Source organism: Podarcis bocagei (assembly GCF_964188305.1).
Source record: "Podarcis bocagei genome assembly, chromosome: 9".
Classification (NCBI taxonomy): domain Eukaryota; kingdom Metazoa; phylum Chordata; class Lepidosauria; order Squamata; family Lacertidae; genus Podarcis; species Podarcis bocagei.
This window is the reverse complement of record NC_138134.1, coordinates 59,435,537-59,452,928: the sequence shown is the minus strand read 5'-3', so window position 1 is coordinate 59,452,928 and position 17,392 is coordinate 59,435,537. Positions and strand designations below refer to the sequence as shown.

At 41.0% G+C, this 17,392-nt stretch overlaps 2 protein-coding genes across 18 annotated transcripts in view; one reads left to right on the top strand and one right to left on the bottom strand.

The window, feature by feature from the left end:
* The window catches only part of LOC308594288 (uncharacterized protein C4orf17 homolog), an 87,721-nt gene extending 71,860 nt beyond the window's left edge, over nucleotides 1-15,861 (top strand). For 5 of the 11 annotated variants that reach the window (XM_081207302.1, XM_081207304.1, XM_081207303.1 and 2 more), the window contains 4 exons: nucleotides 271-352; nucleotides 1,737-1,908; nucleotides 3,104-3,135; nucleotides 4,104-4,552. In XM_081207302.1, coding sequence (XP_081063428.1) covers nucleotides 271-352; nucleotides 1,737-1,908; nucleotides 3,104-3,135; nucleotides 4,104-4,312 — 495 coding nt within the window. In that variant the 3' untranslated portion in view covers nucleotides 4,313-4,552. Of the gene's footprint in view, nucleotides 1-270; nucleotides 353-1,736; nucleotides 1,909-3,103; nucleotides 3,136-4,103; nucleotides 4,553-4,688; nucleotides 4,754-5,829; nucleotides 6,107-9,482; nucleotides 9,566-9,778; nucleotides 10,039-15,621 lie in introns of those variants that run through there. The other 6 variants (XR_014011375.1, XR_014011376.1, XM_081207300.1 and 3 more) reach the window with 6 other exon arrangements.
* On the bottom strand, nucleotides 4,783-17,392 carry TRMT10A (tRNA methyltransferase 10A). Of its 7 annotated transcripts, none has more exons than XM_081207230.1 (9): nucleotides 17,255-17,392; nucleotides 16,174-16,455; nucleotides 14,988-15,150; nucleotides 13,660-13,731; nucleotides 13,125-13,199; nucleotides 10,840-10,989; nucleotides 9,107-9,212; nucleotides 7,321-7,467; nucleotides 4,783-5,501 (listed from the first exon to the last, which is right to left on the bottom strand). In XM_081207230.1, the coding sequence occupies exons 2-9, from the start codon at nucleotides 16,365-16,367 to the stop codon at nucleotides 5,281-5,283; spliced, it is 1,128 nt and encodes a 375-aa protein (XP_081063356.1). In that variant the 5' UTR covers nucleotides 16,368-16,455; nucleotides 17,255-17,392; the 3' UTR covers nucleotides 4,783-5,280. The 7 variants fall into 7 exon arrangements, with proteins under 7 accessions (XP_081063356.1, XP_081063357.1, XP_081063359.1 ...); XM_081207231.1 differs by having other exon boundaries at nucleotides 17,259-17,390; XM_081207233.1 differs by having other exon boundaries at nucleotides 5,312-5,501; nucleotides 7,328-7,467.

Genomic DNA, 17,392 nt, shown 5'->3' with positions numbered 1-17,392 from the left:
CACTAGCCCCCGGCTGATGTTTAAGTGCCACTCCATTTGGCTTTCGTATGTGTAACTGGGATGGGGGTGTCATAAGAACAGAAGAAGACACTGCTGCATCATGCCAATGGCCCATCTAGCACAGCATCTTTTTCTCCCAGTGGCCCACCAGATGGAGAGCCTGCAAGCCAGGACCTAAGGGCAACAGCACTCTTCCCGTTTTAGGCAGCAAAATGTATTGCGGCAGCCCTGACTGCAGTGCTTCATCAGTCTGATCTGTCCTCCTCCTAGATCTTGGAAAGGCTTCGTGATATTTTACAGACAGACTCGCTTGCAGAGATCCAAACCTGGTTATCAAAGGCAACTCTAAAAGGTAAGGAGAGAAAATGTGATAGTTGCACATGGCTGAAGTGTCAACTGACTTTGGGCTGCATGCGGCAGGCAGGAGAGCACACCCCTCTTTGTATATCTATCTCTATGTATATAAAATCAGATTATCGTTCCCTTTGATAACAAACTATTGGATGAATGCCTGCCAGTTTAGAAGTGCCAACCCCAAATACGGTAGCAGTTTTTGCATACTTGAGGGATACTGAATATATAACAGAGGAGGTATCTCTCTACCCAGCTGTCACAGCTAAGCCAGCTGTGGCATGGCAGGAGGTTCTAAAGCTCCCACAATATATAGGGATGTTTCAGGATGGAAGGAAATGAACTGACACCTGCCCATCCCAATAAACCTCTATATAGCCCAGAGCTGTCCCAAGACATTTTGCTGCCCGAGGCAGCCTACATTCATCTACATTCATCCTCTCCCCACTTCCATGTACAGAAGCTGACTGGGCAAGCAGTTGATTCTTACTTCAACACTTGCATCCTCCACTCCCCGAGTGATGCTAAGGGGGTCCCACTAGATTAGAGGGTGGTAGCAAACTTTTATGTGAGGGGAAATTACCAAAGCGCTCTGGTCACAGGGAATGAGCCCCCAGATCCTGCCACCTAAGGTGATTGCCTCACTCCGCCTAATGATAGGGCGGGCTATACGATTCTCAGGTTCTGGCCTTGGACAAGAAAATAACCCCACCCCCCGGCCTGCACCCATGCTTTATTTATGTATAGCATTTTACCCCCCTCTTCAGCCAGAAAAGGTTTGCAGAGCAGCTGGTCTCTTGGAACAGCCTTGCACCACTCCTCTTCCCTCCTGTTTCAGTCTGATGCAATGGCTGCTGCCAGGTGACAGCTGATAGGAGGACCACCCCAAATTAGATTATATTTAATTTTCACACATCTCCCACTGTTGTGATGATTTAACAAGAAATCTGCTGGAAACCAAAGAAGGGGAAAATGCTCTTGTTCTTGAATCCTGCTTGTAGGTTTCTCACAGGCGTCGTATGTGTTATATTTAAAGAACTTAATATTTGTTTAAGAAATAGTATGGAGGGGGAGCCTGAATGGAGAAAAACCTGGAATGCATTTTATTTTCATTAGATGAAAGAACTAGTATCACAGTTATACCCTTAAGATTAAGATCTTGGATATTTTCAATACTTTATTCACAAAGCATGTTTAGTCTGTGGTGCACACACAGATATGCCCATACGATCCTCTCCTATTTCTGGGAGTGTTCTTCCTATGAAATAGGCTTGTGTTGACCTTTCTCTGCCATCAGAAGAAAATGGGGAGTAGCCTTTCTATGCACAGAGAAGTCCCTGACACATCCATTATATTAATATTACTACCTGGTAATGCTGTTTCAGAGAAGGAGTTTGTGTCCAATTTCATCCGTTCCGACGTGACCAGCCGAGATCTGCTGAATTATCAGAAAAGGGCACTGAAAGAAGCTGACGTAGAGGCTCTGAGTTTACGAGATATGCTGAAAGCTGAAAGAGCACTTCAGAATAAACCAGCAAGTGAAGAGAGCCGGCGCAGGTAAAATTGATAATGCATTGCCCTAGGTATGGTGCTACGTGGAAAGCCGCCAGGTTGGTCATTTGCCTTGTTTGCAGCATGGGCTGGGATTATTCACAACTAGCACTTTTTGCTCACCGTGGATGGTGATGTTGAGATCTTGTAATTTACACAAGTGAAGTAGGTTGAGAAAGAAAAGGAAAAATCCATGTCATTTCTAAACCACCAAAAGGTATTTGACCATTAATGTAAGCTACTGGCCAAAGCATAACTTCTGACGAAACCAGCCTGTGTTGGTTCTAACAGGAAATAATCCAAAAACTTCAGGTCATATCTTAAAAGCCAGCTGAGGATAATAAATATTGGTGGGGAACCATGCAGAATTGTGCATTTATCCAGGAAATCTGCTTTCTATTGCATTTCCTTCAGTAGTAAAATTTTGAATGAGAGATACTGTCTCAGGCTACAACTGGCAGCACCTGTACTCTCTTGCGATCACGATCAGGCAGGCGTTTTCACTGTATTATCTTTTAAGCCCCTGCTTAAAACTTTTTTTTTTTTTTTGCAAGTCAATCCGGACAAATATATGATGGAATTTTAAAAATTCTTTTTTTACTGTTAATGTTACTAAATGTTTAATTGTTTTAACTGTGTTTATTGATAATTTTACTATTTCTTGTAAACTGCTTAGAGGTTTTACTATGATCAAGTGGCATTCAAATTTTGTTAACTATAATAAATGCTAGCTTATCTTTGCTCCTGGGTCCTGAACTAAGCAACAGCCACGTCAATAAAGAATGTTGAAAGCAGGAACCACAAATTCCTGTCTTAATACTTTCATTAAAAAGAAAGAAGTGTAAGAGCAGGATCATTGTGTTGTATTTCTGTTCAAATCCGGATTATCTGCACATTGATTTTTCTCCTGCCTCCACCATCCTTAAAAAAAAATTGTACTGTACCTCATGCTATGCAGAATGCCTAATATTGTTCCAATTTCATGGAATTTTCTTTCAGCTGATATTAGACAGGCCACCTCCTTGCTGAATTCTTCTTAAAATTTCAGCAGGCATTTAAAGTCACTTCTGATTTTATAGTTTTTAACCAATATTTACCTTTTTGTCTTTACTGTGTTCACTGTGCACCACTTAAAAGCCATTGTAATTAAACAGTATATAAACTGTGTAAAAAAACCTAAGATGTCTTCTTTCTTTTTTAGGCTTACAAGCAGAGGAACAGTATCCAGTAAAGGTGAGAGGCTAGTTATGTGTTGTACATTTTTATCCCGAAAAATAAGACCATGCTTGCAAGAGATGATCTCATATGGATTAAAATTAGTTGAGAGGAAGCCACATCATCTTGCCTCTTGACAGCATCACACATAACTGCTGTCATGGTGGCATAAATGAGGACAGCTCTGTCATTAGATGCATAGACAAAAAAACCTGCAGTTCAAACGGCCTTGGCCCAGTATACCTGAAGGAGCGTCTCCACCCCGATCGTTCTGCCCGGACACTGAGGTCCAGTGCCAAGGGCCTTCTGGCGGTTCCCTCACTGCGAGATGTTACAGGGAAGCAGGCAGAGGGCCTTCGCAGTAGTGGCACCTGTCCTGTGGAACGCCCTCCCACCAGATGTCAAAGAGAACAACTACCAGACTTTTAGAAGACATCTGAAGGCAGCCCTGTTTAGGGAAGCTTTTAATGTTTAACAGACTACAGTGGTGCCCTGCAAGACGAATGCCTCGCAAGGCGGAAAACCCGCTAGACGAAAGGGTTTTCCGTTTTGGAGGTGCTTCGCAAAACGAATTTCCTATGGGCTTGCTTCGCAAGACGAAAATGTCTTGCGAGTTCCTGCGGGGTTTTCCCCCTCCCCCCCTTTTCCCCAAGCCGCTTATCAGCTGATCCTAAGCCGCTAAGCCGCTTAACACCTGATCCGCTAAGCCGCTTAACAGCTGATCCGCTAAGCCCGCTAAGCCGCTAATAGCGCTAATCCGCTAATGGGCTTGCTTCGCAAGACGAAAAAACCGCAAGACAAAGAGACTCGTGGAACGGATTCTTTTCGTCTTGCGAGGCACCACTGTATTGTATTTTAATATTTTGTTGGAAGCCGCCCAGAGTGGCTGGAGAAACCCAGCCAGATGGGTGGGGTATAAATAATAAATTATTATATTATTATTATCAGTGCATTAATGTAGCTTTGATTTTCACAATCCCTTTCAGACAGGGAGAGAAGTACACACACAAGAGAGAAAATCCGAATCCCAACTTCTGAGGCTCTAGAGCGTTCCCCCAGCAAACTCACAGTTCTTCAAAGTCACCCCCACAGTCCTGCATTATCCCAAAACAGCACCCAGTTGCTGTACAACAAGGCTTACTCTAAACGACACAACACTGCTTCAAGAGGTGAGGCCCGATTTCAGAGCATCTGAAAACCAGCACAATGCTTTTCTTGGAAGATAACATGTACAGTGAATCTCACACAATTTTTTCCAAAGCTCTAAAGTGTCATTTTTGTTGTTAGAAAAAGTTTATAGCCACACTATTTAGACCTTAAGAGTTTTACCTGCTAAACAGGTATTTGTAAAGTTTAAACACACATACACAAAAAACTGAATGTTAGAACACTGGTAAACAAAATGCTAAATAAACATTTTGTTTTTAAGAGTGCATGTCATTGTGTCTCGGTAATTGATATGAAAAGATATCGTGGACATTTTCATTCTTTCTGAATACAAATGATAGAAGTGATCTATTTCTGCATAATCTTCAGAATTTTGAATATTCTTTAAAATTAATGCACTGCAGGTCAACATTCGAAAAAATAAGTCAACAGTTTACAACTTATTACAGCTCCCCTGGGCTTCATTCAGGTCAGTAACGCTTTAAGTGGCTATAGTATAGTCATTCAATAGCACGCCAATCTGCTGGATTTTAGTGGAGTTCATATCCATGTAGTTTGTTAGGACTGGGGTCAAGAGAATTCATTAAGGGAGCCCCTTCTAGTTGACTGTTCCGAGAGAATCCAGCTATTTACTCGGATCAGTGATATTAACCCAAAAGCCAGAATGAAAGGAAATGCAGTATGCTCTCTCTTTCTAACAGATTTCAAATGAGCACGTAGCATGTAGTCAAACTATGGAACTCACTGCCTCAAAAGGCAGTGATGGCCGCCATAACTCAGAACAGTGCTGATGGACTTCATTGTCAACATTCTGGCAATTCAGTTGCCGAGTGCTAAAAGGCACTTTTTAATACCTACAACCTAGGTTTCGAGTTGTGCCACCTAATAGACACATGTCACACCAGTGCCGAGGGGCCTATTAGCCACTAAGCCAGTTTTTAAGGTCTTGTTACTTACATAAAAGAAACACCTGCTTACACACTTTCCCTTAATTTCTCAACCCAAGAAAGTTTTAATATTGTTGTTGTTAGCGTTAAGTGGTATATAAATAATATCTTCCAGTGTACTTGCCATGAAATCTATATTGTAATTCAGAGCACTATGCACAAATGATAGGTTTCTGCAGGTGCATGGATGGGGAGGGCAATCCACTTTCTCTTTCGGGATACAGCTCCTTGTGTCACTTCTGTGAATGGTTCCCCGGCCTTCAGAAGCAGCTTGGGGAAAATCGAGGGGCTACAGTGAGATGAGGGCTGGAAAAGCCACAGGGCACCATATATTGCCCTTTGGATACTGATGCACAGCCATCTGTTTATTTACCCTAGCATAAGGTTGCAGGAGGAAAAATAATGCCTATGCCCTCCAATTCCCCTTCCACCCAATACCCATTTGCACCTGCTCTTTTGCTGACTTGAGTTTCCCACCAAAAGAAGAACCAAAACAAGTCAGAGCACAGAAATGATAGCCAAGACTATTCTGGTGAGGTGGTCACATTTCATTGTACAATAATAGTGATATGGCCCATCTTCAAACTCTTTCCCCCAGACACTAACAGCTGAGTCTGCAGTCTTCAGGATCCTGTCTGTCTGGGGCTACGGAAAAGACTCAGATACACAAATCTAAAGTCATAATAATTTAAATAGCCATACATCCATGTCAAACACTTCATAAAAGTGTGCAGACTGCAACCCAATACTCCTGGGCACATATTTATATAACTTGCTCTAGGGAGTTATTAAACATGGCATTGGAGATTTTGTTCCAAGTCATTAAAATGAAAAACCTCTACAATGTACAATAAACAATCAGTATGTTATGGGAACTGCACATAATCAACTGTTTTCTTAAAAGGTAGTTAATGCAATAGAGACAGCAAATAAAGTAGACTTCCATGGGAACTTTAATATTAGTTTTTAAAACAGATCAGACCAAGATTTAGTGGTTACCAGTGCCAAACAACCAGAGCAGTCTGTTGTGAACATGATGCAGATGCCATTAGCAAGGCAGGGAAAGTTATGTGGGTTAGCTGGTGGTATTCTCTTACTGGAAAGATACGCAAATTACATGAGATGTGCAGCACCCCCACAAACATTTAGTGCATTGCTTTTTATGAGAAGAACAAGTGTGGTATTGAAAACAGTGTTAGATTTGGGCTCAAATCCCTACTCAAATACCACGTTGGGGAAGGCTACTGGAAGCCACTCATTTACTCTAAGTCTAATTTAACCTGCCACTTCATTCTTAAAATGCATTGCTAGATAACTGAAATGATTCAGCTGGCCCTGGAAGTTCGCCCTTAGCAGCTCTGTTACATCAGCTTCTCCTTACAGAAATACAAAGAGGAAAAGTATTTCAGTGCATATGTGCATATGCTATTTATAACATGAAGACTACAGACACAAACAGGACTGTACAAATCATGATCTGCTTCGTTTTTTTAATGGGACAAAATTAGTAACATAAAATGCATTAATGAAAGTCTTATAGCCTAAATATAACAGAAAATTGAGAGTGATGGCTAAATGAATGCCTCAGAAGACAGGAATTAAATTTGAATGGAAAACTGGTTGAAACTAGCAAAGTTATATATTTAATACAAAACTCTGTGTTCAAGGATGGGGAAATCAGATACACAGGTATTAATACGGAACAAGTGATTTGGCAGTAGTACTTGTGAAAACAATCTTGGCATGGTCAATAAAAAGCAGAGGTGCTACTCAAACTTAAACTCCCTCTTCTGGCAAATATTAAATAAAAATAATAAAAAGAAAAATATATATCAGCTTCCTTGGGAAACAAAGTTTTCTTTAAACGCTCTTTAGCAGGCTAAAAAGCTACGAAAAATCAAGTATTTTCTAACTAGTACAAGTCCAGATCTGGCAAATAAAATTAGTGCTTGATACTAACAGATAAGCTATGCAGCACTCCATAAACAACTGTACACTGCAAGGACAGCAAACCATTCCCATCTTTGGATATTAAATATTTAAATTAAATTAACATCCAGAGATGCTTATTCGCTATCTGAGATTTCACCTTGTACCATTTCTGACTTCTGCAGCTTGCACATGGTGGTTTCGGTTGTCTCATTTAGTGGTTTGGCTCCTTTCCGTTGTGGCAAAACAGTGAAAAATGCTTCCTCCCAGTCTCTCTTTTCCAAGAATGCAAGGATAATTTCAAACACTGCAGCAAAAAGATCACATGTCCTTTAAAAATAACTGAAGTGTCTGACAGAATCAGAAATTTATTGAAGTTATGAAACTAAATTTAATTATAACCTCTGCAGCAAAAATAAAGGTAATTAATCATACACAGAAAGATTCAACAAGCAACGCTTTCACACCTGCCAATATTATATAGCATTTTCAGCTATGCAAGTAGTCAGCATGTGTTTGCTGTGTAGGAAGCAATTACCAAGTTTCCCCTAGTATTTCTTGTTTAATTGTCTAATCGTCTATTTATGGGAGTGGCAATTAACATCCATCTATTGAGACATAATAACTGGGGGAGGGGAGTGGTGTGCATTGTTTGCTTAGTTTCTTAGACTTTCAGGTGTTATCATTACTGCTGAAATCCATTGGATGTGAAGTTGAAAAATAAAAGCTAGTTTCTTGTTCTGAAAAGTTGGCTTGCTATCAAATAGTCAGCACATGTGGCAAGTAATGGTACTGGTCTCTGACATTTATGAAAAACATGCCTACTAGTAAATTTGGAAACATCTAAGAATTAGTGGAAATTAAAAAGAAAAAGAAGCATACAGCTCACTTTATGTATTTTCAAACTGTAATAAACGTGAGTGGGGCAGCGCGAAACAGTTTTAGAACTCTGAAAAATCACCCTTAAAACGTGGGGAACCTCCAAAAGTACTGAAGGCTCCCCACTGCACTGTCCACATGTGAAGGGTGATGACAACAAAGAGTAAGAGCTAGTATGCTCATCCGCACTGCCTGCTGCCACGTTTACTATATGCAGCTTCATAATCCCTCAAGAGGTCTAGAGCAGTGTTTCCCAACCTTTTTTGGGCAAAGGCACACTTGTTTGATGAAAAAAATCTCGAGGCACACCACCATTACAGCCCCGTGACGTCAGCGCGCAGCGTCACGCCGGGAGGGACGCACGAAAGTGTAAGTTTCAATTTTTTCCCCTCCCCCTTGCCGGGGAACCTCCAAGCTTTGGGGGTGGGGGGGAGGAGGCAGCAAAGCGAGGCAGGAAGAAGAGCGCGGCTTGGCTGGGTGAGCTTTGGCAGGGGCAGAAATGAGAGCCGCGAGGCGGGCGCTGCGGACGGAGGCGCTGCCCGCCGAGCTCGCAGGCAGCCAGGCAGGCAGACGGCGAGAGCCCCGCGCTGGGCGGCCTCTCCTTGCTGCCGCTGCCCCGCCTCTCGCCGCCCGCCTCCCTCCAGGCAACATCTCGTGGCACACCAGTGTGCCGCGGAACAGTGGTTGGGAAACACTGGTCTAGAGTACTACAAAGCCACTACACACAGGTGAATTACTGCATTACCTGTGGCACTAGACCAAATGACTGTGTTTTCTCTCACTCACTGCTACAAAAATATTATTACTACTACTACTATCACTAACATTATCTACTGAATCACAACATGTGGGTGCTAAGTTAAAAAGACATCTGACATAATGAGATAACAGATGACAATGATCTCAGATGAATGCCACAAAGAAAGTATACGCAAAAATCAGAAAGGTCCATATTTAAACCATCAGCTTTTAAAAGGAGAACAAATGAAAGTGTCGTGCATGTTAACATTTGACTATACACACACTTATTCTTCAATGTTTCATTTTTTGTTTACTTTCATCCTTACCATGATTGACTGCCAGAACTTTCCGACTGTTCATTTTCACAAAGATCCCTAGTGGAAGTTGTGCATGACTTACGCCTTCTTCTTGTGCTCTTTTGTATGTAATGCCCTGTAATAAGACACGGAAGAAAAAGTAATTAATTCTGATTATCAGATCTGTACATTGTGAGTTTCACAGAATGTTAAGAGTTTTGTCATATATATATATAGCTGTGAGTACATAGAAGAAATCATATGGCACAACTAAAAAAAGTTCCATACAGCTTATATATAGTTTGTTTCAAATTAGTAAAATGTTTTGCAACTATATCCTAAGAGGCTTTACTGTTTGTGCCTTATGTGTGTTCAAACAAATAACTTGATGCAATTCATACTCAAGCAGGCAAATACAGCTCATTTACAAGCCGGACTTTTCAAGACACCTGCAGGTCAGAGGTTGCACAAAAATACTGGAAAATTCACTCTTAAGCAAGTACCGTATTTTTCACTCTATAACACGCACCCGACCATAACACGCACGTAGTTTTTAGAGGAGGAAAATCCGTAGGCATGCCACCCGTAGGCATTCCTTCCATAACACGCACAGACATTTCTCCTTACTTTCTAGGAGGAAAAAAGTGAGTGTTATGGTGCAAAAAATACGGTATTTTCCTGAAATTATTCTGTGTGCTTTAGTTGCATGCCACCTTCTTATCGATGAGAAGACCCACTATGAACCACTCAGATTTCTAAAGGAAGAACAACATGATTAAGTGCTTGGTATGTTTACTATTACTATTACTATTATCACCCAACTGCTTGCTCTATTTGTATATTCTAAATATGTTCACTTAAGCTTATGTTCAGCATCTCTATTTGTTACAAACACTTGGATATGCTACTTGGGAGTCTATTCTTAGTTACTACCACTACTACATTAAATATGATTAAAATAACCATCACAGAGAATGATCTGTTAATATCAGCAACAACCACAGAAACGCTGCTGCTGTGGGCATTTGCTGTAGCTGTTTTAGGGATCATACTGCAACATGGGCCGCAAATACCAAATTGTAAATTTCATGTACAGAATTATGGGGGGGGGGGGGGGGACAGAAGCCAACCTGAAAACTCAGTATTCCTTCAAATTTGTTTTATGAGTCCTGGTACAGGGTGATTAAATGAACTGTAAGCGCCTCACATCATACTTCATCAGAGAACAGTGTGGCTTTTTAACCCCTCTGCTTTTCCAGTACATCCCTCATGCACAGAAAGATTTCTCTGGCAAGTGAAGTATGATGATTTATTAATGTCTTCTCTTCCCATCCTTCCCACAACTGTGGGGCAGTAGATAGTCTTTCTTAGTTTATTTGCCTTTAGTTTGACCTCTCTGTCTTTCCAAATATAAATTGCTGACACAAAGAATTTGCATTCCAAATGCTCAGTCTGATGTGACTGGCTACTGAAGGAGGCAAAAATGCGCAGAAGCAACCACCAATTCTAAAAGAGCAAAGCCAAAAGGGGGAGGGGTAACAGAATGTTTGCTGCTCAGTTTCAAAGCATTCAATGAGGAAGTAACTCAAGAATGAAAAATCCACTACTTTAGTAGATGTTGCCAGGTGCCCAGAAAAGTAGCAACCTGCCTTTCACATTATAACACAAAGCAGCAGCTTAAAATAATCATGTTCCATTAACTGAGTTCAACGGGACTTCTTTCCAAGTAAACATACACAGGATTCCACACATTAGTTCTCTACCTTGTGATGATTGTGATCCACAAGGCCTCCAATGACATAGGCTTTGGACTCATCTAGTTCATTCAGGACTTCAGGAGAGTCCGATGTAAGGTACACAAGGTCTTCTTTCTTCATCAGTTCACTATAATGTTCTGATTTAATGTGGATATCCTTCAAGATACAAATACACACAAATGTATTAAATAAATTGTCTAAATATTCAAGGACTTTCTCAGAGAACCAGTCAAAGTGGTAGACACAGTTACAAAAAGCAGCTACATTTGAGACTGTTTCTTCTACATGTGCTATAATGTGGTGGGTGTGATTTTAACAATGTCACTGGCTCTACTTGGAAGACTAGATGAGATTTTTACTTCCACCTCCAAGGCAGAAGGAAGTCAATCAATCTGTCTCAAGAGAACCTGCCCAACATTACATCTTGAGCAGATCCTCTGAATCAAACTACTTTCGTGTCAAGAAACATGTCCCAATCAGCCTGGATACAGAGAAGAAAAACTTGATTCATGACTGGCTTCAAAACAGCAGAATTTTTTTAAAACAGCAATTGAAAAAGCTGCAACAAGGTCCTTTTGTACATATGCTCATTCACTTAGGAATTGCAATACTGTTCTTTTCTTCAAATTTATCAATCTTCACTTATAATTCAGAAACCCAGACATAAACAAAGCAGCATTCTCACTCAAACTACCATTTCATAACTGACTGGACAGAAAATCATCAGACAAAAAAGGAGGAATTAAAAGAGTTCACGACACAATCTAATAAGCTAGAAATGATGTGGTTGAGAATTCCCACCTCATGTGTTTCCTAAAAGCAAGTAGTGATGTGGTTGCAGCTGCCAGACTGGTGACGAGCATATGGCTAGAACCATATAACAACGTTCCTAAAAGATCTACATTGGCTCTCAGTATGGTTCCGAACACAGTTCAAAGTAATAATAATAATAATTTATTATTTATACCCCGCCCATCTGGCTGGGTTTCCCCAGCCACTCTGGGCGGCTTCCAAAAGAATATTAAAATACTGTGATACATTAAAAGCTTCCCTAAACAGGGCTGCCTTCAGATGTCTTCTAAAAGTCTGGTAGTTGTTGTTCTCTTTGACATCTGGTGGGTGTTCCACAGGGAGGGCGCCACTACCGAGAAGGCCCTCTGCCTGGTTCCCTGTAACTTGGCTTCTCGCAGTGAGGGAACTGCCAGAAGGCCCTCGGTGCTGGACCTCAGTGTCCGGGTAGAACAATGGAGGTGGAGACACTCCTTCAGGTATACTGGACCGAGGCTGTTTAGGGCTTTAAAGGTCAGCACCAACACTTTGAATTGTGCTCGGAAACGTACTGGGAGCCAATGTAGGTCTTTCAAGACCGGTGTTATATGGTCTCGGCGGCCGCTCCCAGTCACCAGTCTGGCTGCTGCATTCTGGATTAGTTGTAGTTTCCGGGTCACCTTCAAAGGTAGCCCCACGTTGAGCGTATTGCAGTAGTCCAAGCGGGAGATAACCAGAGCATGCACCACTCTGGCGAGGCAGTCCGCAGGCAGATAGGGTCTCAGCCTACGTACCAGATGGAGCTGGTACACAGCTGCCCTGGACACGGATTTAACCTGTGCCTCCATGGACAGCTGTGAGTCCAAAATGACTCCCAGGCTGCGCACCTGGTCCTTCAGGGGCACAGTTACCCCATTCAGGACCAGGGAATCCTCCACACCTGCCCGCCTCCTGTCCCCCAGAAACAGTACTTCTGTCTTGTCAGGATTCAATCTCAATCTGTTTGCCGCCATCCATCCTCCAACCGCCTCCAGACACTCACACAGGACCGTCACCGCCTTCACTGGTTCTGATTTGAAAGAGAGGTAGAGCTGGGTATCATCCGCAAAGTGTTGGTATTGACCTTTAAAACCCTAAACAGCCTTGGCGCTGTATAACTGAAGGAGCATTTGCACTCACATCATTTAGCCCAGGCACTAAGGTTCAGTTCGATGGGCCTTCTGGCAGTTCCTTCACTGCAAGAAGTGAAGTTACAGGGAACCAGGCAGAGGGCCTTCTCAGTAGTGGCACCTGCCCTGTAGAAGGCCCTCCCATCAGATGCCAAAGAGATAAACAATTATACAACTTTCTGAAGACATATGAAGGCAGCCCTGTATCAGCAAGTTTTTAATGTCTGATGTTTTGCTGTGTTTTTTATATTCTGTTGGAAGCCTCTCAGAGTGGTTGGGGCATTCATTTAAACACACAAACAAGGTGAAAAAGTGTTCACAACAAAAGGTAAGCAAATCTGAAATTGCTAGTACCTTCCAGTTTACCCATCCTTTGTCAGTTTCATTCATGTTGTCCTTCAGCTGGCCTCCATGGCTAGTCAAGTAAAACTTTGGAAGACAAAAAGGCAAAAGAAGTGTATAATGTTGACTGCTAATATCTAACTTCTAATTAGGTACTCCTCCGTCCCTAACAATACAAACATATATTATTTTTGAAGGTGTTCAAATGAATTTTGATTATTTTAGCTTTATTAGTTTGAGTAAAACTCAAAACAGGATTTAACAAAACAGGATTTTGCCCAAAATGTTCCACAGCAAAACAAAACACACAAGTACTCTAAAATATTAACTGCATGACAAGATTATACCTGTTTTTAGGCATACACAGATATTTGCACTGTCATCTTAATAATATATTGAAATGGAAGTCTGACAAAAATACTATCAAATTATGTCTATGTTATTAAAGAATATATTTTCATTTTTGGAAGGAGTGGCCTTTCACATTTCATGTATATAACTAACCGGTCCGAACACAAAAATCAGAAAATAGTTTACAACAACATACCTGTACAGGATGGAGTGCTTTGCGATTTTCTGCATAACATCTCTGAATTTGCTTGTGAAGTTTCTTGACATCCTGTATACAACACAATTTGTTTTTATATTTTCCTTCAGAGAAAGCACCACAAAATGCTTTAACCAAGAGATTCAGAGACGCTAAAGAGAGAGAAAGGAAACTTTTAACTGACAAAAAGTTATTTCTGAATAGAACATTTTTGGAAAAGAAATATTAAGTCACTATAAAAAATAACATTGCAATTAAATAATTTTTCTAAGATCTCACATATTCACTATTGTACTTTACTTAAAATTCATCATGTTGAAAATAAAAATTAATACTAATTTACAAACAAGTTAAAACTGAAAAGGAAATATCTAAGCTGCAATTCTATGGGTGCTTATTTGAGAACAAGCCCCTCTGAAATCAGTGGAACTTTCTTATAATTAAGTGTGTACAGGACAGTAATCCTAGTCTAACCACTGTAATAATTAACAGTGATGCACAACTCCTAATAGAATTAGAAGGAATTTCTTCACCATGTGCTTTCAACTGCCATTCATTATTAAGTACAGTAGAACAAACATTTTTATTCTTGGAATTAGTCAACTAAAATAGTATTTAGGAAAGTGAGATGCAAATGTCTCCAAGCCTATTAGACACCAGTGGTACTCACTAAATACCAGGGTTACATACTACCCACTGATGTAAAGCAGAAACATTATACATTAGTTTCAATCTCAATAGCCTTATTTTACTAACATATCTGTATGTCCCTACAGCCCTACACCAAAGCTTTCCAAACTTTTCATGTTGGTGACACACCTTTTAGACATGCATCATTTCGTGAGACAGTAATTCAGTTTTACTAGGAAACCAGAGATTAAACTACTGTATTTTTTGCTCTATAAGACGCACCAGACCACAAGACGCACCTAGTTTTTGGAGGAGGAAAACAAGGGGGGAAAAATTCTGAATCTCAGAAGCCAGAACAGCAAGAGGGATTGCTGCGCAGTGAAAGCAGCAATCCCTCTTGCTGTTCTGGCTTCTGCGATAGCTGCACAGCCTGCATTCGCTCCATAAGACGCACACACATTTACCCTTACTTTTTAGGAGGGAAAAAGTGAATCTTATAGAGCAAAAAATATGGTAACCCCTTTCTAGCCCTGGGAGGAGTGCAAAGAGTGTACACGCGACACACCTACACCCAACACACTAACATGTGGCAACACAGAGTTTGGAAAGCTCTCACCTAAACTATTATAGGCATACCCTAATAACCAAACAAAAGCACCCTAAGTAACTTGCTTCTGAAAAGTATAACTTTCATTTACCTTTAGCTCCATTAAATTGTCAAAACTGCAATCTATAATAAGGCGAAGGGTACTAGGAACAACATCTCTACGCAAACGTTTCCTGAAACTTCCGTCATTGCTAGATTCCAACTGAGACTGGCGCTCTTGTTTTCTCTTCAGGCGTTTTTCTTTACGTTTCTGTCTGAAAGATAGCAATTTGTAAACACCCGAGTGCCATGGTATTAATTATACAATGATTCTGCACACATATGCAACATAAAGAGATGGTAGTAGAAGAGTTAAGCACTCTAGCTCACCCATCTTGTCTCAAATGGCTTTTATCACTAGAGTACAAACACTTTTATACAGTCTTTCTCTTCAAGTGTTTTGTGTTTTGACCTGCAGTGCTCTGGCCTCTGACTTGCTGTCTTGTGCCCCTGCACTCGCAATGCCTAGTTCTACATACACACCCTTTCTTTAAATGTTCATCCATTTCATCACCTTCATCCCAGGGGAAAAATTTGCTGTTATCCTTTTGCAAGACAAATAATAGCTTTACTCTTAGTCTTTCATAAGCAACTGTCTATAAAAAATGATTTTTAGAGAAAGAAGCTGCTCAAGGAGAAACAGTTAATCAACACAGAAGTACAACTGAACCTATTCTGCCTTCCAGTGTCTTGACTGGGACAAAACAAAAGCTTCACACAAACTGCAGCACAGAAAAAATGGAAGAGGGATTTGAAGAGTGTGTTGGTTAAAGCTCAAGAACTCCATTGCAACTGTTAGCCATGTTGTGGGATAGAAATGTCAAGGTCAAGAAGAATAAATGCACAATTTCCTTCTTCCATATCTGAATGATGGAAGGCATGAAAACTAAAACATGATACACACATTAAATCATATGTGAAATGTATTAGATTCCTGTGTCTCATTTATTCTAATCAGGTGATTATATCAACTGCCTAGTGTAATGTAAAACAAACATAGATTTTTCAGTAGTTTCTAAGCAGGTTTTTATCATGCAATCCTGCATTTAAATAAATGTTAGTTTTCCCTAACACATTTTTTCACTTCTCCCCACAGTAATGGGAATAAAAGAAAGGGCATGGGAGAAAGAAGTCCACTTCTAATCTTTTCTTTTATACAAATTGGGGACAGAGAGAAGAATATAACCCGAACCTGCTCAGTTATTAACCCACACTTGTAGCAAAAAAATAACCCATACTTGCGCAAGTTTCTTTGTTCTTCCCACTGTTTCTGTTTCATTAGCTTCTTTCTTTGCCTCTTTGACATAGCTTCAATATTCTCCATCTTTTCCAGTAATTCATTTCCCATTTGATCAAGGTTGCACTTCCCATCTCCTTTTACATCAGTAAGCTTGGATGCCTCAAGGTTTTCTGGTAGCATTCCTGATGACATGAGCTTTCTAACTATCTCACTTTCCTTTTTCCCCTGAAGATGCTACAAATGTTGGAATCAATATATTGTACAACTTCTGCTTCCAATACTGTGGATAAAATAGAAGATTTAATATTAATTTAAAAGTATGCATAGAAATCTTTGTTTGTTAGAACTATAACCGCAGACAAATTTACAAGACTAGGAATGTAACATATTGTTTCCAACCTATTTTCCTATTATGTTGTAAAAGAACCAGCATGGAGGATAACAAGAAAACAAACAAAAAAAGACACCAGTATATTTCTAAAATCAGTATGCTTTAATGTCAAATCGGTGGTTATGAACAAAGGATAGCACACGTTTAAGGCACGAGGCAAACAACCTGTCACCTCAAATAAGCCATACGATGGGCAGATGTCCTAAACTGGCAAGAAGCTTAAGGAAGTGTGTTCAGTTTGTGAAATTAAGAGCCTTGAGGAGGCTTACTGAAGACGGACATAAATCGCTGCGGAAGAAGCTTCAGCCAAGTCCGCCTCCTCTTTTACCTGAATCTGCGGCATCTGGCCTTTTATGTTTATTTTTACGACAGCTTCAACCCATTTGTAGCCTCTTAAAGACACTTGGAGCTGCTCTCGCAACGACAGACTAAACGCGGCTAAGCCGTCTGTGGATTCACTTATTATTATTACTACTGTTTAAAAAGAGAAAAGCCTAAGCGTTTTAAAAGGTGTGTGTGTGGGGGGGGGGGGTCCGTTATCAACAGCTTTCCCTTCGCTACCAATCGCCGCCCTGAGGCGGGTGGGGAGGGAGGGAGGAAGGAGCGCCCGGCCGAATGCTGAAGCGGGGAGGGATACGAAGAAACGCGGCTTCCCGGGCTTAAGAAACAGGAAAGGAAAGGAAAGCACCTGCCTGCACCCGCGCGCGCCAACCCGCAGCAACCGCCACCAACAAACGCTGTGGGCCGCGCGCCGCCAACCGTCTCCTCACGCGCTACCTCAGACTGAGCGGCGGAAGCGGGAGATGCCGGCGCGCAACAGTGACGC

Coding starts and splice junctions, on each gene's coding strand:
- TRMT10A (XM_081207230.1), bottom strand. CDS start 16,367: ATGTCATCAGGAATGCTACCAGAAAACCTTGAGGCATCCAAGCTTACT. Junction 10,990..13,124: donor AAGGATGGGTAAACTGGAAG/GTACTAGCAATT, acceptor TGTATCTTGAAG/GATATCCACATTAAATCAGA. Junction 9,213..10,839: donor TGGATCACAATCATCACAAG/GTAGAGAACTAA, acceptor GTCTTATTACAG/GGCATTACATACAAAAGAGC.